This window comes from Lygodium microphyllum, chromosome 3, assembly GCF_053477565.2.
Source record: "Lygodium microphyllum isolate KBCC chromosome 3, Lygodium_microphyllum_v1.1.10, whole genome shotgun sequence".
Classification (NCBI taxonomy): domain Eukaryota; kingdom Viridiplantae; phylum Streptophyta; class Polypodiopsida; order Schizaeales; family Lygodiaceae; genus Lygodium; species Lygodium microphyllum.
Window position 1 is genome coordinate 78,563,633 of NC_141137.1, and position 27,663 is coordinate 78,591,295.

At 43.2% G+C, this 27,663-nt stretch overlaps 1 protein-coding gene across 1 annotated transcript; it reads right to left on the reverse strand.

The window, feature by feature from the left end:
- Positions 1 to 26,682, reverse strand: LOC148038538 (uncharacterized). Its single transcript, XM_087673224.1, has 3 exons — positions 25,637 to 26,682; positions 24,193 to 25,377; positions 1 to 1,590 (listed from the first exon to the last, which is right to left on the reverse strand). The coding sequence occupies exons 1-3, from the start codon at positions 26,340 to 26,342 to the stop codon at positions 470 to 472; spliced, it is 3,012 nt and encodes a 1,003-aa protein (XP_087529350.1). The 5' UTR covers positions 26,343 to 26,682; the 3' UTR covers positions 1 to 469.
- Between the last annotated feature and the right edge of the window lie 981 nt (positions 26,683 to 27,663).

The window sequence follows — 27,663 nt, forward strand, 5'->3', positions numbered from 1 at the left end:
CATTGAGAAAATAATATAGCCGCTCCACTGGACTTGAAGGGAGAGAGCATATTAGTTACTTAGAAGTTTTCTTTAAGCTATTCAAGAAAATGCATTGCCTTTTTTGCTAGAGTATTAGTCAATCAATTCTTAACAAAGAATGATGAGAAATAGAGAAAAGACTCACTTCCTCCTTCAAAGTACATTTCCTTCTCAAGTGAAGCACTATAGACCAACCTTTCTAAATTCTTAACAAAGAATTTTTAAAAACTATAGACCAACCTTTCTTCGTATGCAATTGTTTCACATTGCAAGATTACCGATCAAGGGGTTAGTATCATGGTTTGACGAAGGTCTCAAAAACTAGTCGACCAGCAAGACTTTGTTGTTGACGTATGATTATTGAGTCTCTGACGGGGTGATGAGGGGATGATGTAATGGGCATTATATAAAGTCAAGTCCGATAGAGAAGGGGGATGGTGTAGTGGTCTTAGGGCGACGAGAGGAGCAAGTTGGGCATGGTGGTGTGAGGGTGAAGAGAGGAAGAACCTCTTGGGCACGGTACGAGCTGCAGAGAGAGAACAGAGGAGGAATGAGGGGGAGAGGTGGAGCTAGAGTTGAGGGAGGAGGAGGCTGGGGGTATTGGTGTGGGGTTGGAGGTGAGAATAGAGGAGGAATGAGGGGGGGAAGTGTGAGTCGAGTGAGAGTGACGGGAACTCGAGGAAGGTGGGGAATTAGGCGTGCGATTAGGGTTGGAAATTAGGGAGGGATAAGGGTGGGAAGTGGAGTTGGAAGCTAGGGAGGGTGTGGGCTTAAGGGAGGAGCTGAAGGAGGAAGCATTGTTATATGGAGGGGGTATAATGGAAGGGGCCGAGAAGGAAGAAGAAGGAGCCGGGGAAGGGATATGGGGTGTATGAAGGATGGAGGTGGTGGAAGTGGTAGGAGTGTAGTGGTCGTCCGCGAGGAGGAGGTGAGGGGAGGTGCCGGAGAGGAGGTCGGCGACCTCGCCCATGGTGGGGCGGAGGGCGGCATCGTCGCGGGTACAGAGCTGGGCGACGCGGCAGGCGAGGCGCAGCTGGGGGCGGTCGAAGCGGCCACGGAGACGGGAGTCGACGACGAGCTCCATCATGTCGGGGTCGCGGATGTATGGCGAGGCGAAGGAGGCGAGGGCCTCGGTGCGGTGCATGTCGAAGGCGTACATGCCGGTGAGAAGCTCCAGGAGGAGCACCCCGAAGCTGTACACGTCGCTCTTGGCGGAGAGGCGGCCGGTCTTGAGGTACTGCGGGTCTAGGTACCCCAAGGACCCCTTCACCGCCGACGCCACCATGGAGTGGAAGACGCTGCTGGTGGGGCCCCCCTTCGCCGCGAAACCGAAGTCGCACAGCTTCGCGTCGTCCGCCTCGCTCAGCAGCACGTTCGCAGACTTCACGTCCCCGTGCACCACCGTCGGCCTCGCCACCTCGTGCAGATACTCCAGCCCCCGCGCCACCTGCACCGCTATCGTCATCCTCCTGCCCCACGCCAGCTCCTCGTACATCTGGTGCGCCGCCGGATGCAGCCGGTAGTGCAAGTTCCCGTGCGCCATGTACTCGAACACCAGCACCCCTTCCTCTGCAATATCCCACAACACCCACCTTTAACATCCATGAACATTCAATCCATAGTCGCAATATATATATATCGATTTGGAACCTCTCATGAATATCTAATTAGAATTTCCGGTTATCTTCCACCCCTCAAAGCATTCCAACCATCATCCAGCATATGCCAAGCCGTATCTAATCCAAGTCTTCACTTCTCAGGAGTGGCTTGTCACGCCGTTACAACCACTTTTGCAAGCAAGGCACATCTTCTACACTTTGACCTTTTTTTTTTTTTTCAAACCTGATGCTACTTTCTTGAAATCAATATGAATTGAGTTATATCCCCATGTGAGGCCCTAGTTACAACCCTATAAGGCAACATACATCAACAAGAACCTGTCATTTATATCCATGTCCACAATCACCTTACAACCTTCCTCAATTATTGTCCATGTTTCAATCATTAAAAAGACTTTGTACACCTACCCAAAACTATATTCAACAACACTATTATCTTACGTGACTGTCGCAATAAAAACATCTTAAGCCATTATTACAATCCATCCTTCATTTGATTCTTTGCATCTCCTACTAGTCTATTGAGCTCAATTTCAACCTTTTAATGATCATTTTCAATGACATTGTGCTTTATCAAACTTTAGGCCAAGTTCTTACCAAAATTTCAAGTTGTTTTTACAATCTATACCCACTCCACACATTGCACCTACATTCAATAGCATATTATGAATAAGACATTGGTTCTACGAGTGCTAATCATGTGCGCAGTGGTAGTTTGAATCATCATTTTCTAAGTGGTGTGTCAAACACATGCAATTCGTTCAATGAATAAACCCAACAATGTTAGCCATACAAAACGAGCCATCTTCCCTTTCACTTCTTACGTTCTTTGTAACAAATACCTCTTTTGTGGGAGTGTAATGTATCTATTATGATGATTAAAGCCTCATTATTTGCGTCCTAGAAGCTCTTAAAGTGACATCAAAATGAGAGAAGCTATTCCATTGAACTCAATGAAAATTTCTCAACGCAAGGGTTTGCAACTATAGGTTAACATTGATAAGCAATTCATCCTAAAGATGCAAAACTCCAGCCTTACAAGAGCAAAACAAAACCATCGAGATCTAAAGTATTTAAGCAAAGTAAATTGTGAAAACACGATCGGCTCAAAATTTCAATCAGTCTAGAATTTGATGATAGGTATATCTGATTCTAAGAGCTTACTGTATTCTTCCCGAAGGGAAAGACTGAGAATTGCAGAACTGATGAGGCATGGGAACTCGATACTGAAGAGGCCATATAATTAAAGGAATGGATAATGGTCCATGCTTTAGGACATGCATGACGCCTGATCAAAAGCAAGCTCTCTAAGTGACGAGGATCAATCAAGATAGACCTTCCATAATCGCCGAAGAGCTCCCTGGTTTGTGGAACGAATGACTTGTGCCCTCCCCCCTCCCTGCATTATATAAAACGCCAACTGCCTTCCTTTCATCATCATGATCTCCCCCTGTTGATGGTCTCATCTCTCTCTCTCTCTCTCACCCACACACACACCGTGTACTGAGACTGATTGATCTTTGCCTCTCTTCCCTTCATCTTGATCATCATCTCCGCCTGCTATTCATTGCCGTTGCTGATTCCTTATGGCCAACACTGATCAGATCCTGATAAGCTTCTTAAAAAGCTTAATAAGCATTGCAAGCTATTCCACTCTTCTTATTACTTGTCAAGCTCTTCGGAAGCCCCCGTTCTCCCACAAATATTCACCCTAAGAGTAGTCCAAAGTCCCCCGTCGCTGTAAAATCAATTCAGATTCAGTGTAATAGAGTCCGAGGAGTGAAGTCTACCCATTCCCCGCAGCCATTAAGAGATGATCTGAACGTCGACTGTCGTGGAAGCTCCGAGGCTCTAAATGCTGTCTGCAAAAGCCTCACGCAATTCTTTGTCTACCATCGACTCCTCGAGATCACTACATCATTTGAAGGAGGTGGGTAGACTCTTCCTTTCAATAGAATTTGGAGATACATGTATTACCTGAGATACATGTATTACCCCTCACAAATTATGAAATGACTTGGCATATAGGCACAAATCGACCACTTTTAGATAAACCTCACATATGAGGAGATCTGTTATCACATACACTAGACCTGTTGCTTTTAGTCCAATAGATACTCCTAAGAGATGAAGAGATCACTTTGTATGTATGTGTGGCCAATCTTTTGTTTGTATTTGAGATACCTATATTAACCCTCACACATTCTAAAAGCACTTGGCATATATGCATGAATCCATCACTTTTACATAAAGAGCATGAATATTAATGAGATCTCTCAACACCCGCTTAGACAATATATATTGCTTTTAGCATAATTGATATCCCTTAGAGATGAAGAAACCACTTAATATGTGTAACGTGTCCACCTGTACCCTTCAAGACACGTCTTAGCAGTCCATCGGAAAGGAGGTCTAGAAGCTCCGGTCCCATGGAATGTTACGGGGTTTGCGATCTAGGACTTTCCGCATCTGCCTCGTAGCGGAAGTATTCTGGCCGTTCCTACCCGACCTGAATCAGGGCTACCCCTAATGGTCATTTCCTAAACGGCAACTAGCATTGAACCCCAAGCGAACTACTTTACGCAGAAACGCTAGGGACGAAGCAGATTCACGCTGCACTTGGTTCAAGGAGAATGGGAAATGAGAGGGATGCAAGGCTCGACCTCCCTCGTACGCGCAATTCCCTTTGAGGTACGGCTTCCTTGACCGAAGTACCGACTTGCGGAATTGGGCTTTGGAATGCCTTAGCGTTCGGAGCTTGGGCCTTCTTCTTTTGAAAAAGAGGGATTCGTGAGAGGGTTCTTACAAAAACCTTGTGGAAACGAAGGCTTGAGAGATTCTTCTCCTTGAAATTCCGGTTAGGGGGACTTATGAACTTCTCCTTCCTTTCATAGAAGTTCCGGGGATAAAGAACTTTGTGGAGAGGCAGTGTGGGGGAAAAATTAGAGATGGGTTTATGGGGAATTTTATAGGAAGGCCTTATAAGCTTCCTCTTCGAAGCTCGGGGGAAAAAAATTGTCTTTTGGAGGGCTTTAAATCCCGGGTTACAACGGACTTTATAGGGTCTCCACAGGTAGGGGGCTTTAAAACTGGCTAATATGGACTTGTGGGAGTTGCAATGGAAAGGGGGTTTAAAAGAAAATCGGGGTGTAAAATTTGCTTGTGGGAATACAATGGAAAAGGGGACTTAGAGAGCCCCTTAGAAGCTTCTAAGGAGCTTCTGGACTGCAGCACCCACGTGGAACAAGGGCGAAGGTGATTCATGGATGAGAAAAGGGGTGGCGTCAGCAATAGCCAGTCGTGGCGTAATGAAGGCGGAGCTAGCGGATTGGCGAGCTAACGAGCCTCAACGACGGCTCTTCTACAGCAACTCCTCCCCCTCCTCATGGTGCAGCACGGCACAATGGCAGTGACGTAGCTTTGCCTCTTTCTCCCTACCTTCCCCCTTAGAGGGTGTTTATATAGAACAAGGGGAGAGAGGGTTCCCTCCTCTACGTGGCCCCCTACATGCTATCCTCCCTTCCACCTCCTCGGTTTCCCATTATAGCCCCATCCTCTTTCCTCAGCCACGCTTCGGCTGGGGAAAAGTAATTTAAAAAATTTGCAATAAACCTACATTTATCCTCTTGACCTCCTCCCAAGAGGATGTTCACCTATGGTTATGCGAGTTTTTAAACCTTGGTCCTGTTTTGCTAGTGGAGAGTCATAATACCTCACGTACAGTTTAAAGATTACACCGTCGGTAACTCCAATGCTGGAATTGACATTTGCATGAGTTTCACGCGGGTTGTGGAAAGTCAGAGTAGTAATATTTTTTTAAACGGAAATATTACATTCTCTCCCCCTTGGAGAAATCGAGATGTCCTTATCTTGAGATGAACTGGGGATATTGTTGGTTGAGAGTGCTTTCATCCATCTAAGTAGCATCCTCCTCGGGATAATCTTTCCACTGGACGAGGTATTCTCTTAAGGTTCTGGATCTCAATTGTCTCTCCCTAACATCTAAGATCCTGTTAGGCCATAGCTCAAGGACTTCTTAGCTAGGCATTACAATTTGTTGGTCATCAAGTACATGGCTAGGATTAGGTACATATTTCTTCAATAGGCTGATATGGAATACATTATGAACCTTTAGGTTCTCAAGGAGTTGCAGTCTATAAGCATTGGGTCCTAATCGTTTGAGGATCTTGTATGGCCCACAATACCTTGGACTTAGCTTCCTGCAATCTCCTAAGGATAGATAACTCTTCTTTGGTCGTACGCGAATGAAGACCATGTCTCCTTCCTCGAAGATTCTATCTTGACGTTTCAAATCCGCATATGCCTTTGGTCTATCCTTGGCAGCTTGGATGTCCTGTCTTATTGATTTTATTTGGTCATCCATCTCTTCCAGCATATGCCTTGAAGCTTCAACCCTCAAGGTTGGATCTGAGAAGTTTAGGGGACTTCGACAGTCATGACCATACAATGCTTGAAAAGGGGTCATCCGAATGCTTTGTTGGTAAGAAGCATTGTAGGCAAATTCAACCAAAGGCAGGTATTGAATCCACCTTTTTGGTTCATGGCAGCAGTGTGCCCTAAGCATATCCTCGATAACTTGATTGACTCGCTCCATTTAGCCATCAGTTTGGGGATGGTAAGCTGTACTAAAACTGAGTTGAGTCCTAATGGCTTCAAAGATAGCTCTCCAGAAGTGTGATGTGAAGAGAGAATCACAATCACTAATGATTCTTCTGGGTAATCCATGTAGCTTGAATATCTCCTTGATAAACAACCTTGCAATGTTTAAGGCTTTATAGTTTGTCTTAATAGGAATAAGGTATGCAACCTTAGTAAGTATGTCAACCACAACCATGATGGAGTTGTATCCTCCCTGAACTTGGGATAGGCCAACAACAAAGTCCATACTGATAAATTCCCATTTCATTTGGGGAATGTCAAGTGGTTGCAACTTTCCTGGCATTTTGACATGTTCGGCTTTGATACATTGACAAGACAAACACTCAATGACATATTTGAGAACGTCACCTTTAAGCCTCTCCCAATAGTAGCTTTTCCTAATTGCATTGAGAGTCTTGGCATAGCCAGGATGTCCTGAGAAAGGAATCATGAGCTTTCAACAATATATTCTGCTTAAGTGACTGGCTTGCCGGTATACATAATCTCGTTCTATAGTAGACAAGTCCACTATTGATAGAGAATTCATTATACTTAGCCTGTACCTTTTGGTCTTGGTCCTTGATAGGGATCTCCCTTAGCATCTTTTGATAGGCTAGATCATGGCATGCTTCTTCTTTAGCTAGCTCAAGTATTGGGTTGTTTGGCATGGATACCTTTGTAGTTAGAGATCTAGCTGTTGATGGATTTTGCAAGATTAGAGAATTAAGGAATGCCTTGCGACTTAGTGCATCGGCAACTACATTCTCCTTTCCAAGTCGATATTTGATTTCAAAATCATACTCCTCCAATACTTTAATTCACCGACGTTGCCTCATGTTGAGCTCGTTTTGGGTAAAGATCCACTTGAGAGGGATGGATGACAACTAACAATTCTAGATTATGGGTAACATAATTCTTCTCATGGCTCTTCAATTTCCTTAAAGAGTATGCTACAAGGTGACCTTCTTGCATGAGCACATATCCTAAGGCAAGCGTGCTAGCATCAGTTACTATCTCTAACTCCTTGTTGAGGTCTGGAGGTTTTAGGATAGGTGCTGATACCAAACTTTGCTTTAATCTATCAAAGCTAGATTGTTGTCTCCAAAGCTTTAGAGCATGGATGACAACTAACAATTCTAGATTATGGGTAACATAATTCTTCTCATGGATCTTCAATTTCCTTAAAGAGTATGCTACAAGGTGACCTTCTTGCATGAGCACATATCCTAAGGCAAGCGTGCTAGCATCAGTTACTATCTCTAACTCCTTGTTGAGGTCTGGAGGTTTTAGGATAGGTGTTGATACCAAACTTTGCTTTAATCTATCAAAGCTAGATTGTTCAGCAACTGACCATGCAATGGATGTTTGCTTCGTCGGTAAATCCATTAAAGGTGCTGCAATCAAAGCATAGTTTTTTATGAAGACCCTATACCATCATGTCAATCCAAGAAAACTGTGTATTTCTTTGACAGTTGTTGGTATTGGCCATTCTAGAACATCTCTGACTTTGGCTAAATCCACTGAGATTCCTTTCGTTGATACGATGAATCCTAGATATTCAATTTGACGCTTGAAGAACCCACACTTCTTCATCTTAGCATAGAGCTTGTGTGCCCTCATTGTCTCAAGGACAATCCGAAGCTGGGGTTCATGATCTTGTTCTTGTTTGGAATAGACTAAGGTGTCATCGAAGAAGACGAGTATGATGTCATCAAGATACAGCCTAAAGATATCCTGCATTAACCTGTTGAAGGTGGCAAGCGCATTCGTGAGCCCGAATGACATAACTAGGAACTCAAAGTGTCCATATCTTGTGTTGAAGGCCGTTTTTGGGATATCTTCTTCCTTGATCCTTATCTGATAGTAACCAGACTTGAGATCAATCTTGGAGAAGATCTTCGTACCCTGAAGACGATCAAGAAGCTCATCTATTCTAAGAATAGGGTACTTGTTCTTAACAGTTGATTGATTCAACCCTCTGTAATCAATACACAGTCAAAGCATTCCATCTTTCTTTTTCTGGAATAGTACTGGAGCTCCCCATGGTGAACTGCTACGACGGATGTAGCCCTGATCTAGCAATTGCTTGAGTTACTCCTTCAGCTCAATTGCTTCCGGGATGGACACCCTATAAGGTCTCTTTATAATTGGCACAGCTCTTGGCACTAGCTTGATCTCATGATCCGCTTCTCTTTGAGGCAGGAGTTCTGTTAGCTCTTCAGGAAATACGTCCGCGTATTCCTTTAGCCATGAAGGTTCTTCACTACACTCCTGCTTCTGATCTAACTTATTGAGCTTAATCAAGTAGACATGTAGTCCCTTTCTAGCTCCCTTTATAATCTGAGATGCTTTGGCCAATTGAATTTTCGGCTTTCTAGCCTCTCCTTGAGTTGTGACCTATTCCCCTTCAGAGTTTCGAAAGGAAATTTGGCCCTTTCCACAATGAATGTGGGCGTCATTAGGTTTAAGCCAATCCATTCCGAGTAAACACTCATGGATACCTAGGTTCATGACTCTGAATTTGACCGAAGTCGTCTTTTCTCCTAGAAAGAATTCCACCTTAGCAATTTGCTTGGTACAAGTGACCTCACGACCATTTGCTAATTTCACAAGCAAGGTAGGTGCTTCTACTGTGGCTATTCCTAATCTTCTTGCACAAGCTGGTGAGATAAAGGAATGTGTACTACCACAATCAATCAACGTTTTGAAACCTTTACCTTGATAGTCCGATGGTGTTTGAATCACCGAAAACTGGTGATTCGGGCCTTTCTTGTGAAGAGCGGCATGGACTGTCACCCTTTCAAACTCTGCTTCCATGGTCGGATCTTCTTCTTCATACATTTCCCTGTTGGCAACGCAGGTAGTTCTTCCTCTGTCTCGGGTGGTGGCTCCCTGGCCACGGCTAGTTTCTTAAAAAGGTGCTTGACGATGTCCTTCGCCAAGCTTAGGACATTGCCTCTTGAAATGACCGGACTCATTGCAGTGGAAACAATGGAGATTTTGGCCATTGCTTTGGGTAGGGACAAAGCTGTTGGCATTATTAGTCCTTGCTCTCTTTCTTTGCCCCCGGTTTTAACCTTGAACTCTCTTCACTTGGGGTCTATATGCTCCTCTGTTCTGGTCATTATAAGACCAAGTTTTGTTACTTCTTGGCCTAGCTTGCACCTCCTGAATTATGGGCGCAGCTCGAATGAGTGCATCCTGTAGATCTGTTGGGCGCATAGATTCGAGACGAGTATTCACTGGTGGGTTTAAACCAGCACAAAATTTTGACACCTACTGTGTCATGTCCATCTGTGGCACATACTTAAGAAGTGAGATGAATTTTGAGTCGTATGCATCAAGAGTGAGTCCCAGCTGTTTCAGCTCGTAGAACTCATTCATTTTCTGCGTACGATACGCAAGTGGTAAATATCTTCCTTGCACAACTTTCTTCAGCTTTTCCCCAGGTAGCGGATACTTCCGCGATTCCTTGATCTCTGTACCATTGCTTCCACCAAAGCCTGGCTTCGTTGGTGAGCTTCAGCTTGGCGAGCATAGCCTGGTTGGCGGGTGCAGTATCGGCTGCTTCAAAGTAATCTTCCATGGACTCTATCCAAATCTCAGCATCCGCTTGGACAGTCCTACCTTTCCCGTCAAATTCTGGCAGCTTGACCTGCTTGAGAAGAAACTTCTTCTCCTGGATCATGGCAGTACTTGATGTAGGAGGCGAACTGGGAATCTGTACCTAGGGTTGTGCCTGGATAGAGGTTTCTTAACGTTATAACTCGCTAAACGTTTATATTTCATATCCAATTCAGCTATCAACCAAAAAATCTAGCCACTTAACTTTTTATCAATTCTCGTAGAAAAGACAGACATTCATAAAAAGAAGTCTTATTCCATTTATATGGGTCTTGCCCTTTCGGAGTACAATATTTTCTGAGATGATAGAGCAATTGTTATATTTAGTTAAGGGAGAATAATTTTGTATTATATTTATCTACGGGAACTGGATAATAGTATGGTTTCTGGTCATGGATCTTTAGGAATTGGTAAGTCATATGTAAACGCCCTGAACAACGTAGTATGCTTAACAATTATGATATTCGCTTGTTTTCGAGATTTAATATAAAAGAGAATGAACACTTAAAGCTGAAAATGAAAATTACTCACAAAATTACAGCCATGAAAATGTAAAAGTAATGGAGACAAGATTGAGAGTTGAAGATGGGCAAAACCCCCTCCCCCTCCCCCTGAAGGAATATATTTCTGCTCAACCCAAGTCCCTTAGGGAAGAGCTCAGTTACAATCAACCTGAGAGTGAGAAGAAGTAATTCTCACTCTCACAAGATCATGCAAAGATGTACAAACACACATGCATTATCTATTATGCAATGATAAGAACTGATTTCTTTACAGTATGAGAGAAAAAAAAGGGAAAGTCATCCTTCTCCATCGTTGAACAGTAGTACATGGATAGGGCTTGCTTCTTGTTGCTAAAATGGAAGAAAGAGCTTGAAAAGGAGGTGCTGTAATGAATTTACAGGCTTGCTATCCTGTAAAACAGCAGTGATAGAAGAGGGAATATGGAGGAATTTGATAATGGAGAAGTGGGGGATGATGATGGGGATGGATGGGGCTAGTTTCTAGCTATCTGTGGGTGCTGTACATGAGTTTACAGCAAAGAAAAATGATGCTGAATGAAGAAAAACGAGCTCTTATTTATAGGAGAGGGAAGAGCTAGTACAAAAGGGGAAAGTGGAGTAGCACAAGACAAGTGTCCAGCCACATGTCATTGGATGTGACAAGTGGTGGGACACTTGGAAACTTGTGTGACAAGTGTCTTGACACTTGTCTCTTCTCTATGGCCTTCCTTTTTGGGTTGAATACTTTCAAGAATAGAAACAACCAAATTTAGTAAGCACAGTCAGAGTACAGAACTTTTATTTTTAGAATAACATCCCTATTTTTTAGGACTAGCATTTTTAAGCTAATTCGAGGCTCCTAAAATTTATGGATCTTCTAAAATTTAGGGACCCCCCCCCAATATGGGTGTCATATGAAAGCTTTTTCCGCGTACATCGCAAAAATGGTATCCGAATCTTCATGTGACTTTCCTATGCAAAGAAATATGCATTTCAAGCTTTCAGCCCACACATGCACATTATACAAGCATTTCATGATCATGCCATCTTGTTGATTGTAACTATCTGTTCTGGTGGATCTAGCCCACACTTCAAGGCATTAATCCTTTCAATGTGCGAGTCTCACCCTGATATGCGTGAGTTCTAGTATCACAGGCGCCCAATCGGGCCATATAGGTGGAAGTGTGAACTATCTTTTCTCTAACCCACCATGTGGGTCCACCATAACCTGTGACCACTAATTTCTTTATATCTAATTAGTGCAAAGAAAATAAATTTAATAAATCATTATATAGACAAATTAATGAAAAAGGATACAAATTTTGTTTCTATAGAGTTGTGACAGCCCTCTGGCTTTTATTCAGCTGTCCTTAGTTGAAAAGCTTCTTGATATGGCTGAAGAATGTTTGGGTAATCCTTCATGAATTTTTCATCTACCCACTGTGCATCTGTTGTGGGTAGATTCTTGAATTTTAGTAAGAATTTTCGTGTCACAAGGCCACTTCTTGTGGTTCGATCCTTGAGAAACAAAATCTTTTCAGGTTCCAAGAGTTGCTCTGTTTCTTCAACTTCTGGGGGATCTTCAGTAATGGGTTCCTTTGGTTTTGGTACTATGTAAGGTTTTAGCAAACTTACATGAAAAGCATTTTGTATTTTCCAATGAGTAGGAAGCTCAAGTCGATAAGAAACTTCATTTATTTTCTCAATCACTTTGAAGGGTCCAAAGTATCTACTAGAGAGCTTTGGAAAATATGAATTTTGACCAGAACCTTGTTTGAGCCTGCTTTTATCAAACTTTAGCAAGACATATTGACATTTTTCAAAAGCCAAAGATCTTCTTCGTTTATCTGCTTGCTTCTTTTGTTGCTCTTGGGCAACTTTGATAGTGGCTCAAACTTGATCCATTGCGGTTTTTAAATCTGAAGCAAACTCATCAGCAGCAAAAATCTTATCTTTAGTGAGAATAATTGGAGGGGGAATCACTTTACCCTGTACTATTTCATTTGGAGCTTTCTCTGTGGATGAGTGCACTGTATTGTTGTAAGCAAACTTCAATAATGGAAGATATTTCTCCCATTGTGACTTATGTTCACTAACATAAGCTTTCAACATATCCAAAAGAGTGAGATTCATCACCTCTGTTTGGCCATCAGTTTGAGGATGAAAAGCTATGGAGAACTTTAAAGTGCTTCCCAAATTCTCAAATAAAGCACGCCAAAAGTTACTTGTGAATTTGGAGTCTCTATCTGAAATGATCTCAGAAGGCATACCATGTAATCTGAAGATATGTTGAATGAAAAATCTTGCAGCTCGTGCGGATTTCAATGTTTTATGACATGGAATAAAATGTGGTTGTTTGTTGAATCTATCAATTATGACCCAAATCATATCATGACCTTGAGGTTTTCTTGGAATACCTGAGATGAAATCCATTGTGATAGATTCCCATGGATCTTCAGGCATTGGAAGAGGTTGCAACAATCTTGGAATCTTCTGCCTATCATATTTGGATTTTTGGCATACCAGACAAGCCTCAATGAAGTTATGTGTATCTTTTCGTAATGTTGGCCAATAAAAGTAGCGCTCAATTGCACTTAGAGTGGCTGCCCTCCCTCTATGCCCTGCATAAGGGGGTTCATGACTTTCTTTAAGCACCTTTTGTCGAATAGGAAGAGTGACACAAAGGCGATTGTTCATGAAAAGGTAACTGTCTTTGATGGAATAATCTGGTTGAGAACCTCCTTGCTGTAAAATTGACCAAATTGCTGCAAAATCAGTATCTTCATCATAAGTATTCTTCATCGTTTGAAAATCTTCATGATGAGCCACTGTAATAGTTGCAATGCGAGGCACTCTAGAAAGTGCATCAGCAACTACATTTTGTTTCCTTGGAGTGTACATAATTTGAAAATGAAACATAGACAAGAAATTTTCCCATCTTGCATGTTTCTCCTGCAAATGCTTTTGAGTCTTGAAATACTTCAAGCTTTGATGATCAGTTTTAATAAGAAATTCATTGCCTAAAAGATAATGTTTCCATATCTTTAAAGCATGAACTACTCCTAAGAGCTCCTTTTCATAAATGTCATACCTTTTCTCCACATCATTTAGACGGCGGCTTTAAAAGGCTACGGCATGGCCTTCTTGATTTAGCACTGCACCAATACAATCACCGCAAGCATCTGCTTCCACCACAAATGGTTTTACCAGATCTGGAATGATAAGAACAGGTCCAGAAGTAAGAGCTGTTTTCAGCCTTGTGAAGGCTGCCTTCTCTATTTCCTTCCATTGGAAAGAGATCTTCTTTGTAAGGTCATGAAGTGGAGAAGCCATATGTGCAAAATGCTTGATGAAGCGGCGGTAATAAGAGCATAAGCCAAGAAACGATCGCACCTCATGTACATCATGAAGATGAGGCCATTCTTGGATTATCCTGATCTTTTCAGGATCCATTTCAATCCCTTAAGAAGAGATGACATGCCCAAGATAATTTATTTTATGCATGAAAAATTCACTCTTTTTACCATATACCAAGAGTTGATTTTGTTGAAGTAATTGTAGAATGATTTCCAAGTGTTGATGATGCTCCTTTTCATTCTTGCTAAAGACAAGAATATCATCAAAGAAAGTACTGACATATTGTTGATACTCTCTAAAGATGCGCTCCATCATTCGATTAAAGGTGGCTGGTGCATTGGTTAATCCGAAAGGAACCACCAAGAATTCATAAAGACCGTATGAAGTACGGAAAGCAGTTTTGTGTACATCTTGTGGTATTACCCTAATTTGATGATAACCACTCTTTAGATCAATGCGGCTGAAAACCTTTGAGCCTCCTAGACGATCCAAAATGTCGTCAATTCTGGAAATAAGAAACCGATTCTTCACAGTGATTTTGTTGAGGGCTCGATAATCAATGCGCATCCTGAATGTGCCATCTTTCTTTTGAACAAGAAGAACCGGTGAACAAAATGGTGAGCTACTTGGCCTAATTAGCCCACGGTTGAGTAGGTCTTTGACTTGCTTTCTGATTTCTTCTTGTTGAGGATGGCTCACACGGTATGGTGCTATATTAGGAGGATAACTGCCCGGGATAATGACCTAGCATGGTCGACAAGATTGCAAGCCAACATAACACTGCTGAGGTTATCACAATGCAATCTCACTTTGCTTTCCAGCTGTATTCCCAAGTCTTTCAACAGTTTCATTAACCAAATTGCTTCGCAATCCGCTAAGGCAGCTCCTATGTACTCAACTTCTGTACTAGACAATGCAACAGTAGGCTATTTCTTACTCTGCCAACTAATCATACTACTACCCAATCCAAATGCATAACTATTGGTTGACCTCTTGTCATCATAGGCACAACCAGTCCAATTAGCATCAATAAACCCTGTCAAGTCAAGAGATTTTCCATATGCATAAAATAGCACATAATCTGCAGTACCCTTTACATATCTCATGATCCTCGTATCAATATGATGGTCTTCTGGCCTTTCTGGGGGAAGCTGATAAGGAAGATCTTCCGAAAAACAATCTTTATACTTTTCCAAGAGCTAAAGCCGCTCTTGGTTTTCAGCATTCATATTATCTTTTACATCAGTGACATAAAGCAGACAACATTGAACACAATCCTTAATTGCTCTAGAGACTTGCATATGGCTTACCATAGGTATGGTGTCTCCAGAAACTCTAACTTGGATCTCGTACTTCTTGCCTTTGTTGGTGAGTTCTACCTTCTTTTTCTGAGAGAAGATGGTTGAATCTACTCTATGATTCCAGGGCATGCCAAGAATCACATCGCAACCATCAAGGTCTCCGATACAGAAGGTATCTTCGTCACTGTAGTCTTGAATTTGAAACTTGAGCTTGCCAATGTAGGGTATCACAGTCTTCACTGTGTCACCTTCATCAGGATTTAAAGCTTGGCGAACTTCTGCCGGAGTGTCCATCTCTTCATTCTTTAATCCAAGCTCTTTAGCTAATTGCAAGGAAATGATATTTTCATTCTCCCCAAGATCTATCAAGAATAGTGCTTGCTTACCTTGCAACTGTCCCCAAGCTTTTAATAATTTGCGCATCTCTGGAGTGTGAGTTGTATTTGCAACTACATCACTAATAGCATTGATTTTCACTGGCGACTTAGGCTTGTTGTCAAAAACCTTGCTTTGTCCCTTGTTTGGACATTGCTTCGCTATGTGGCCTGTTTGTCCACATTTAAAGCACTTCCCTTCTTTCATGAAGCGTTGCTTTTCTTCTTCGGAAAGTTGCTTTGCTTGTGGGTATAGATTGGAGCGAAATTGAGGAGCATTAGGAGGTGCATAGGGCTTCATCTTCTTTTGATTTGATGGCTGCTTTTGCCACTGTTTTTGTCCTTCATTTGGGGCTGAATACTCCTCATCATCAGCTACTCTCTTCTTATCATTCTTTTGGAATGATTTGTTGCCATTGTGCTCCATTTCCCATGTCTCAGCATGGTCAATGAGTTCCCTGAGACTAGAACAATGATAATGATTAAGAGCAGTACGAAGTTTAAAATGCAAACCTCCTTGAAACTTCCCAAGCTTTTCCGAACTACTGATCTTCTTGAAATGTTGGACCTTCAAAAGTAGCTCCCAAAATCTCTTGGTATAGTCACCAAGTGACTCATTTTTCCTTTGCCAAAGTCGATCCCATTCCATTTTTACATCTCTTTTGAAATGAACAGGAAGAAATTGGCTTTGTATCATGCGAACAAAGGACTGCCATGATTTTGGGGCAGCATGATCATATTCCAACCCCGTCCACCAAGTATGGGCTAAGTCGGTTAAATGTAAAGCTGCAAACTTAATCTTTTCTTTTTCTTTATACTTGTCACGACCATACAAAATTTGAAATTGACGAATAAACTTCAGAAGAAGATCAGGATTTCGGGAACCATCATACATACTGAACTTGATCTTCTTTTCAAGTTGAGATAGTGACTTAGTCTTCTTCTTCTTCTTATGCCTTCGTCCATGCCCGGATCTTGAGGTTGAAGATGATGAAGTGCTTGATGGGGATGAAGAAGGAGACGAGGGTGAAGAATGTCGACGCCTTTGACGATGATGAGGTCTTCCACAAGAAGGGTGTGACTCTTCATTACTAGAAGAGGGTCCATCAGAGTAGACACCAGATGACTTTGAAGAAGAGGATGAGCTTCGACGCGATCTCTTTCTTTGTCTTGAAGTAGAATGGGACTGCCTCTTAGAAGTAGTTGGACTTCTTGATCGGCTCCGGCTTTCATTGGTATGGCTTTGTCTCCTTGAAGCAGATGAGCTTCTTTCCTTGAATTCTTTGGGATTCTCAACTTTTTCTAGTTTGAGAAGTTGGTCACGAATTTGCTGATTCTCCTCTCTAAGACTTTGAATGGCTTGAAGGATAGCACTCGACTGATCCATTGAGACTCTTAAGAAAAAAAAAATTTGCTCAAGCACTCAATGCAAGAGTTGAAAACAAACAAACTTATAATTGTAAGCACTACCAGTGTTGGGGTGAGGACCGAGCCAAAGCTCTGATACCACTATAAATGCCCCGAACAACGTAGTATGCTTAACAATTATGATATTTGCTTGCTTTCGAGATTTAATATAAAAGAGAATGAACACTTAAAGCTGAAAATGAAAATTACTCACAAAATTACAGCCATGAAAATGTAAAAGTAATGGAGACAAGATTGAGGGTTGAAGATGGGCACCCCCCCCCCCCCCTCCCCGAAGGAATGTATTTCTGCTCAACCCAAGTCCCTTAGGGAAGAGCTCGGTTACAATCAACCTGAGAGTGAGAAGAAGTAATTCTCACTCTCACAAGATCATGCAAAGATGTACAAACACACACGCATTATCTATTATGCAATGATAAGAACTTATTTCTTTACAGTATAAGAGAAGAAAAAGGGGAAATCAGCCTTCTCCATCGTTAAACAGTAATACATGGATAGGGCTTGCTTCTTGTTGCTAAAATGGAAGAAAGAGCTTGAAAAGGAGGTGCTGTAATGAATTTACAGGCTTGCTATCCTATAAAACAGCAGTGATATAAGAGGGAATATGGAGGAATTTGATAATGGAGAAGTAGGGGATGATGATGGGGATGGATGGGGCCAGTTTCTGGCTATCTGTAGGTGTTGTATATGAGTTTACAGTAAAGAAAAATGATGCTGAATGAAGAAAAACGAGCTCTTATTTATAGGAGAGGGAAGAGCTAGTACAAAAGGGGAAAGTGGAGTAGCACAAGACAAGTGTCCAGCCACATGTCATGAGATGTGACAAGTGGTGGGACACTTGGAAACTTGTGTGACAAGTGTCTTGACACTTGTCTCTTCTCTATGGCCTTCCTTTTTGGGTTGAATACTGTCAAGAATAGAAACAACCAAATTTAGTAAGCACAGTCAGAGTACAGAACTTACTATTTTTAGAATGACATCCCTATTTTTTAGGACTAGCATTTTTAGGCTAATTCGAGGCTCCTAAAATTTAGGGACCCCCCCAATATGGGTGTCATATAAAAGCTTTTTCCGTATACATCGCAAAAATGGTATCCGAATCTTCATGTGACTTTCTTATGCAAAGAAATGTGCATTTCAAGCATTCAGCCCACACATGCACATTATTCAAGCATTTCATGATCATTCCATCTTGTTGATTGTAACTATCTGTTCTGGTGGATCTAGCCCACACTTCAAGGCCCTTTCTGTGTGCGAGTCTAACCCTGATATGCGTGAGTTCTAGTCATAGGCGCCCAATCGGGGCATATAGGTGGAAGTGTGAACTATCTTTTCTCTAACCCACCGCGTGGGTCCACCATAACCTGTGACTACTCATCAATGGCCAGCTCCAATGCAATTTTCTTTATATCTAATTAGTGCAAAGAAAATAAATTTAATAAATCATTATATAGACAAATTAATGAAAAAGGATACAAATTCTGTTTCTATAGAGTTGTGACATCATAGGAAGATTAGGGTATCGTTTCCTTTGGAACCCATTCTTCTCATAGCGTCCCAACACCTTAATCTTGTCCGCGGGGATTATGCGGGTCACTTCCTCATATACATATGAGTTCAGCTCAACCCTCCAACCTTCGATATGTAAAGTTGAGTTTACGTGAGCCTCCATAAAAATGAACAACTTCACGATCTTCAGATCCTCCAACCACTTGATCCTCTTTAGGTTGGTTCGAAGGTACGCAAATCGGTGGGCAACTATATAGTAGATTCCTGAGTTACCCGTCCATCTCCGTTCCATGTACAAAGGCGATGGATTATAAATACGATCTAGGATGTTCATCAAATCAACCCTTTGTCGATAATCCGGGGAATGCATCGCGGTCATAAACATGACTCGGAACACTAAGAACCTGTTGCATGCTTCATAATTCTGCAAGACAACATCGACAGTAAGGAAATGTTCTGAATAGCAGCATTTGCTTTACTTCTTCTTATTAGGATTTCTTTAAAACAAATCCTTCGTTGGTTCGCTCTGATACCAACTGTAACGTGTCCACCTGTACCCTTTAGGACACGTCTTAGCAGTCCATCGGAAAGGAGGTCTAGAAAGCTCCGCCCAGCACTCCCATGGAATGTTACGGGGTTTGCAATCTAGGGCTTTCCACGTCTGCCTCGTAGCGGAAGTATTCTAGCCGTTCCCACTTAGGACCGACCTGAATCAGGGTTACCCCTAATGGTCATTTCCTAAACGACAACTAGCGCCGTCGAACCCCAAGCGAACTACTTTATGTAGAAACGCTAGGGACGAAGCGGATTCACGCTGCACTTGGTTCAAGGAGAATGGGAAATGAGAGGGATTCAAGGCTCGACCTCCCTCGTACGCGCAATTCCCTTTGAGGTACGACTTCTTTGACCGAAGTACCAACTTGCGGAATCGGACTTTGGAAGGCCTTAGAGTTCGGAGCTTGGGCCTTCTTCTTTCGGAAAAGAGGGATTTGTGAGAGGGTTCTTGCGAAAACCTTGCGGAAACGAAGGCTTGAGAGATTCTTCTCCTTGAAATTCCAGCTAGGGGGACTTATGAACTTCTCCTTCCTTTTATAGAAGTTCCGGGGATAAAGAACTTTGTGGAGTCCCGTGTGGAGGAAAAATTAGAGATGGGTTTATGGGGAATTTTATAGGAAGGCCTTATAGGCTTCCTCTTCGAAGCTTGGGAGACAAAAATTGTCTTTTGGAGGGTTCAATAGGAAGGGACCTTTAAACCTGGCAAAGGATTGGGCTTGAGATGGATGCAATGGAAAAGGGCTTTAAATCCCGAGTTACAACGGACTTTATAGGGTCTCCACGGGTAGGGGGCTTTAAAACCAACTAATATGGACTTGTGGGAGTTGCAATGGGAAGGGGGTTTAAAAGAAAATAGGGGGGTAAAATTTGCTTGTGGGAATACAATGGAAAAGGGGGCTTAGAGAGCCCCCTTAGAAGCTTCTAAGGAGCTTCTGGATTGCAGCACCCACGTGGAACAAGGGCGAAGGCGATTCGTGGATGAGGAAAGGGGCGGTGTCAGCAAAACAGCCAGCTGTGGCGTGATGAAGGTGGAGCTGACGGATTGGCGGGCTAACGAGCCTCAGCGGCGGCTCTTTTGTAGCAACTCCTTCCTCCTCATGGCGCAGAACGGCACAATGGTAGCGACGTAGCTCTGCCTCCTTCTCCCTACCTTCCCCCTTAGAGGGTGTTTATATAGGACAAGGGGGGAGAGGGTTCCGTCCCCTAGGTGGCCCCCTGCATGCTATCCTCCCTTCCACCTCCTCGGTTTCCCATTATAGCCCCATCCCCTTCCCTCAGCCACGCTTCGGCTGGGGGAAGGTAATTAAAAAAATTTGCAATAAACCTATATTTATCCTCTTTACCTCCTCCCAAGAGGATGTTCACCTGCGATTATGCGGGTTTTTAAACCTTGGTCCCGTTTTGCCAGTGGAGAGTCATGATACCTCGCGTATAGTTTAAAGATTGCACCGTCGGTAACTCCAATGCTAGAATTGACCTTTGCGTGAGTTTCACACGGGTTGTGGAAAGTCGGACTAGTAATATTTTTTTTAAACGAAAATATTATAGTATGTAGGTGTGAATCTACTATTTCTAGAGTACACTGCATTACATGCATGCAAATAGGAGTTATCACCAAATTTCAAATTCTATATGGACAGTTATTTGATTGCTCAAAGGAAATCATTTGGAGATATCTATCCCTACATACACACATATCCCATCCTATATGAAAAGTTATTCGTCCCCCAATGTTCTCGTCTCACCAACCACACATACACATTCATCACACAAAAGGCCTACACAAAGGCCTCATATAAGCAACATCAATGAAGTAGACATCGATGCACATTATATCTACAAATGCATTAAGATATACATAATGCACTATTTTCTTTTCAACAGGTGTCTTGGTTCCTATTCAAGGTTTTTAAGTTTTTAGAATAAAGACCCCTTGGGCCATTTTTCTAGAGATGAAATATCATAGACAATAAAAGGATTATCCTAGCATACATCATAGAAGCTCCATACAATCTAATCATTGAGCACATGCACAAATTTGATGTTGTGCCTTCATGCATGACTTATCAAGACCTTATTTGGTTCGTTTGGTAGAGCTAGATGAGGCAATGTGATGTACATAGTCTTGGACATGCAACAAGGAATAGAAAGCCCATTAACAAAAGGGTGATTCATTGGCTACAAACCTTCAAATTATCTACCTACTACTCATCTACTACAAATTTGGGATATTCTCCAAGACGTCTAAGTTCTTTCCATAGGCAACTAACATATTTTACCTCCATTAGAGGAAGGCCCATGAGATCAGCCATATAAAACATCATATGGCATTAACGTAGGTTGTATTCTATCCTTTAAAGGTGCACTGCTAGATACGTAGATATGGTTTGCAAACAACATGAGTGATTTGATTGTTTGTGTTGATGCATAAGGATCTTTCTAATTGTAAATGACAAAAAATGCTCCCTAGATGCATATATTATACAATTTCTATATATTAAACCCTTTGATTGCTATCTGCTTGACGAAATGAGGAACCAGATCATCCAAACAAGATCATTCTCTTCAGGCCACTGAGTTTGGACATTATGTCTCTCTTTCATTTTATTTTTCTCCTTTAAAACAAGACACTTTATAAGGACTATAACACACTATGTTCCTCCTAGGATATCCCGAAAACAAGAGCATTATCATCTCGTCCTCACTTATGAGTGAGTTCTACAAATAAGAAGAAAATGTGGAGATAAGAATAATAATTAGAAAACCCAAACAAGGTACATTAAATTTGCCATATCATGGTCCTTTAGCATTTTTCAATAGACATAATAGGATATCTATATAATATCCTTTGAAATCCAATCAAGTATTTTGAAATCCTAGCAATCCTCCTAGAGAGCAATTCCTTTTCCAAGGAAAAACATAGACAATACTACACACAAACACACTCTGTGTGTGTGTGTGTGTGTTTTGGATTTAATTAGATCACTAAAGGGACCTGCACCATTGACAATTGATTAAACCCAAAAGACAAATCTCAAAAAATTTAGGACCAACATCTCCTTTAATAACTAGTTGAGTGGTTGGCTACATGTAAAAGGCTACTTAGTACTATCATATATCCTAAAGGACTAAGTTGGGAATCCGTTGCCTTTCAATTTATCATGCAAGTATACAAATGCCCTTTTCCTATTTGACTTAAGAATATTTGCATTAAATGATACCCTTCTTTATGTGAAAAAAACCCTTGCACAATTAATGGTTTGTTGGTAAAACCACGCTCCATGAACCTGTTTTCAAAGTTGTTTTCCACTTTGTCTAAACCGAATGCATTCTCACAAATAGGAGCAATAGATTTCCTAAATTGCATTTCCATGGCTAGAGGGATGGAGTTGAGCGATAGGTGTCCGGTGATAGGCCTCGCGGGTGAGACACCGTCGATGTGGTAGGCGTCGCCCGAGAGGATAATGATGGCTCCCCAGTGGGGCCATGTGGAGATCCATGATAATGGGCGTTCCATCACAGGTAGGCTGGTTTCACACCGATCACCAAAAGCACACGTCTGGATAAGATGAATGAGGTCGTTCAAAAACGTTAATCACGCTCCGACTAGTGCGCGTGTTCTACGCCAACCGTTCCGCCCGTGGTCATTTTCGTGAGATGGTGCGGAATGCTTTTGATGTATAGTGTCGTCCGTCCGACAAATCTGAAAAGGAAATGAGAGCCTTTTCGATCGTGCGCCGTGCTGCCATTTCTTGAATCTGATTCTGCCCACACATCTGTTGCTACGCCGCCTTGTAGTTGGGACCCGGAGGAGCGGACCGCATCTCCTAAAAGCAACCTGCCTGCCCCGAGAGTCCACACGCAAGCGTTGCGCTATCTTTCCCACAGCCGATGTCACGTCACCAAGAAAGGAGGAGAAAGCGTTGCAGGATCGTAAGAAAGATTGGGCATCCAGCCAGCCTGCCACCTCACAAGGTCTTATCTCCACCATTCATACCGACGCTTTCTATGAAGCATAGCGTAACGAACGCAAACATGTTTCACAGTCTCCTGTGGAATGTATTAATATCGGCAAACAAATTACACATCCCTATTCCGGTGAAAATGACTTAGTTTATTACTAGGTTATTGGCCATCCCAACCTTGGTAGATCTCTATTCAGTAAACTCCTTAAATAACCACTCAAACCTATCTCATCTCATGCACTCTCATAGTGGTTCAAATCCCCAAGGGAAAACCCAAATATTGGAATGTTGCATTTGGAGGGATCGTCTTAAAGCCAAGCTCTAATACCAACTTAAGGGGGTCATGCCACCGAGACAACCCAATTCAATTTTGTGGGTACTAATTTAGAGCCTCGGACTTTTGCAAGGTCATCACAAGTATCCAATAGAGACTTCAACAATTATTCTTCCTAAGCTACTATGCAAATGGTAAAATCAATGCCATAATGAGGAGAGTTTGTGGATGTAGTGATCTAGATAGAGAGCAAGACTGCTATATTAGTAACTAAGGGGAGTACACTCGTGTCTGTATACGTGATATTAAAGGTGGTACGTGGTGGATACACCTACTAAAGCGGTTCCCTCAAAAGGTCATCGTTGATGTAATTTTGAGGTCTTGCTTGGCTTGTAGGCCTCACATTTCTTCCATCATTCGACATAAATTGGCCATGCCATCAACCAAAGGAATCACAAAATGTGGGCTTCTAATTTAAGTCTACCACATAACTAGATATCTCAATTAAAAGGTACATGTCACCAATAGAAGGTAATTGGTGCTTACAAGCATGCCTCAATGTGATTGTTGATGCAAACAAAAGGCTCATCTCAAAGGGGATACTCACTTGAGAGAACCGCTTGACCTGTGAGCTTTTAGATTGAATAACAAGAAGTGTTTGCTTCTCCCAAACAATAGCTCGATCAAAAGGTTCGTTGCAAAGGGAGTACTTATCGTCATCCATCTCAAAATGAGATTGGAAAGAGAGAACTTTTGCAAACTTTGCCTTCCTTTTGTACCATGCATGTAGGAATGATCAATTGTGCAGCATATGGGGCATGAACACTTTCAATTCAAGGGTTAAACAGCATCGATCCCCCCCGACTAATATGGCGATAGGAGAGATGCAGTCCAACATGTTATGGAGCTATGCATTCCTAAATGTAAATCTTTCCTTACTAGGCACACTTGCAAAGGAAAAACCTATTCAGAAAAGTAGTGTAGAACGTGCATTTGAACTTACCTCGCTCGTTACAGAAGCCGATCAGGTTGACAAGATTGGGATGGCGGACCCGCAGGAGGACAGAGAGCTCCTGTTTGAAGAGTTGCCGAGAGCGGTCTCTGGTCTTCTCTATTTTGACGGCGCCGACAGTGCCATCGCTAAACTCCGCTCTGTAGACAGTACTGAAGCCGCCCTCGCCAACGACGGTGGTAAAGTTCTTGGTGGCCTTCTCGATCTGCCGCCACGTGAGCTCCCGGCAGCCACTGGTATCAACACTGACGGTGCCGTCTGCTCTGGCACGCGAGAAGGACTCCCAGAATTTGGTCCCGGTGGCAGGCAACACAAACGATGATGGAGCACTCATGCGATTGCTGTGGATGAATCCCCGCCCGCACAGGTGCGTGATTAGCACGAAGGCCAGGCAGCCCAGCAGGGCCGCGCCGGCCAAGCAGATGAACGCGATCCCGTAGGCGGGGATGACACCCTTGGTAGAATCGACGGCTGGCGGGGCGGGCGAGGCGGCGCTGTTGCCGGGGACCGGATCCAACGGCGGGAGAGGCCCAGGGGTCTCCTGGACGGTGATGTTGTCGATAACCGGGCCGCAGCTGCCGGGGGTGAGGCTGGTGAAGGTGAGGTTGACGTACGGCGCGAGGGCCGTGAAGCCCATGGGATAGACGCGCCGCCAACCCATCCGGCCGGGGCCTGCCTCGGATATGTCGAACCACAGGAACTGCGGCGCCAGCGAGGACGGCGCCACCTCCACCTTCATCGTCTTGTTCACCGGCCCGCACACCAGCTCCGGGTTGCCCGCCATATAGAAGACCAGCGTGTAATTGGCGCCCCCCCTCGTCGCCAGCACCTGCGCAAGCGCTGCTGGCCTCGCCCAATTGGCCGAATTGAGATGCACGCTGTGCGTGCCTTCCTCCGGCTGCCATAGATTCTTGCCCGAATATTCTATCTCGTTGCTTACCACGAACCAGGAGCACAGCAGTATCGGCTGTGTCGTGCTTATCGTGATAAATCCATTCCCTGGATCCCATCCGCATCCTTCGAACCCTCCATTCTTCACCACCTCCACATTATTACCACCTGTAAGGCTGCTGCTGTTGCTTCCATTCGCCGCTCCTGCAGCGGGTGGGGGCTTCACAAGTACGGGGTTGTAATAAGGTAGCGGAGTAAACACCGGAGTTATGCCTGGCGCATCATCTACATTCACCAATTCATCTGAATTAGATTTAGTTGATTTCCCTAATTGCAAGAAATATCATATTTATGCCTATTTTGCGGTAGGAGACAGGAACCGCCGGTGCCTTCCCCGTCCCTCGCTGCAATAAACTAGCTATATGCAGGTAGCTTCCTTACGGAATCTCATGATCACGGTGTTCTAGTAGTTTGCAAATTGATGATTCAAACATGGAAAGGGGTGTAAAATTACTCCTGTCTTATATAATATCGTCTTTCGTACCAGTATTTCCTGAGGCCAAGCTGACGTTATAAACATTCGTCCCGCTGCCCCAATCTGTTGCCTTCCTGGACTGGCCCTGCAAATACAACTTAGATCCTGTGTTGGTGTCATTGATACCAATCGTAATTCTCATGGAGGAGGCGTCCCAATCCCATGTCTGATAGGGCGAGGATGTATTACAAGCGCTGAGCTGGAGCTGGGTGGCATAGTTGGACGCGTCAAGGCAAAGTCTGCTGTTGGTGGTGGAGGTGGAGCCAAGGGAGGTGGCGATGGACCTGGCCTGTGCGTCGAAGAGCCAGAGCTCCGTGGCGGCCTGGCCCTGGCACGGTTGGAGCGCCACAGGGAGGTTACGCTGGCTGTCGAGGACCGTGAGGCAAAGATCAGAGCAGTTCGGTGCAAGCTTGCCCGATGCATCCCCTTCCACAATCCAGTACTCCAAGCTCGCCGTCGTGGACGTGCCAACTTTCTCTTGAGTCGAAGGCAAGGGCGATGGCGCCTGCAATGGCAGTGCGCCTGCTGTGACAGCTTGCAATAATTGAGGAAGAAGCAGCGCCAGTACTGATAGGATTACTATCAATATCAGCAGAGATTCATCAGGAGCAACAACTAGACGGATCACAGAATGATGATGATGACAAGGCCGATCAGTTACGTCGGCAGGGACGATATTGCCGCTAATATCGCCACCACAACACTGTCTAAGCATGGCTGCTCTAATACCAATAATTCATGCTGCATCCCCTCCTAAAGAGGAGAGAGCGCCGGTGGGAAATTAGGAGCGCTTGAAGAAGAAACATTGATGCTCCGAGACGATATTGCCAAGCTTACATCTTAATTATGAACGGTCCTCTTTTTGACTTCCCATGTCTTTCCTTTCGTCAAGTCATCACTGGTAGGCTATTCAATCTAAACTAGTCAACAAACACACCCATTTGCATTCTCATAATGACCTACAGTGCGAGTCACTCATTCCCACTCCCCACTTCGTTTTCTTTCTTGCATTTTGCGAGTCGCCATTAGTCACCTACCGCCCCCGTCGTTTCCCTCTCTCTCTCTCTCTCTCTCTCAAGAAATGTCTTATTGACGGGTTAAAGATATAGCTACTGCCCGCGACCTTTCTCTCTCTCTCTCTTTCTCGGACTTCCTGCGGGGTTGAAGATCCACATGCAAAATACCAAATTTAGAGCAATTCATCCTTGCACGCATTTGCAACCCAACATTTCGAAGTAACATAATTTGCAAATATTTTTTTACAATGCGCATTTGTATTAATATAAGGATAAGATATGTACAAAGCCTCAAAGTGACCCTTTTTCAAGGGCTTCAACTCAAGCCCTTTTCATACTCCGGCAAAGAATCCTATACGATTGATCAACGGAGCACAACCCCTTCAAGGCCGATAGAATCTGTTCCCTAATCTCTATTCAAAGGAACTCGATATGACCTAGGCCTACCAAAATGATTTTCATTTGTCAACTTCCAAAGGTCTTTTTTTTTTGCAGGAAGCTAAAAAATATGTATTAATATTGAAAAGATTGTTTTATAGCTGCATGATTTAAGTACTGCTTCAACCTTGGGAAGCTACCGTTACTTAAGTGGACATATTCAACTAAACCCAAAAAAGTGCTTCTGATCCAATTCCAAATTGGGGGGGGGAGACCATAAATTTCCCCTAATCGCACCTCCTTCCAGGTGAGTTTAGTGGGGTGATACTTGAAGACTGTAACCTGCAGAAAACACCAGATCTTAGCATTTTTAGTATAGTTAAGGAAAATATGTGAAATTGATTCTACCTGTTGTCCACACCTTGTACACAGACCATTCCCCAAACCAGCTCTGAGTGCTCTCTCATTAGTCCATAGGCTTTTGAGGGTAGTGAGCCACATCAAACAGGACATCTTTGGTTGAATAGAGGGAGCCCAAATGTTATTAAACCTATAGTTCCACTGTGCTACTTCCTAATTAATATGCCATCTATTATTCAGTTTATTGCAGAGTGGAGCATTGCTATTTATCAAGTCAGGCAG

Bases quoted from the DNA above. Each gene is read 5' to 3' on its own strand.
- LOC148038538 (XM_087673224.1), bottom strand. From the start codon at position 26,342: ATGCTTAGACAGTGTTGTGGTGGCGATATTAGCGGCAATATCGTCCCT. The intron at 25,378-25,636 runs GTACGAAAGACG...TGGTGAATGTAG, and splicing joins CTTGGCCTCAGGAAATACTG to ATGATGCGCCAGGCATAACT. The intron at 1,591-24,192 runs GTAAGTTCAAAT...GGGATATTGCAG, and splicing joins CGGCTTCTGTAACGAGCGAG to AGGAAGGGGTGCTGGTGTTC.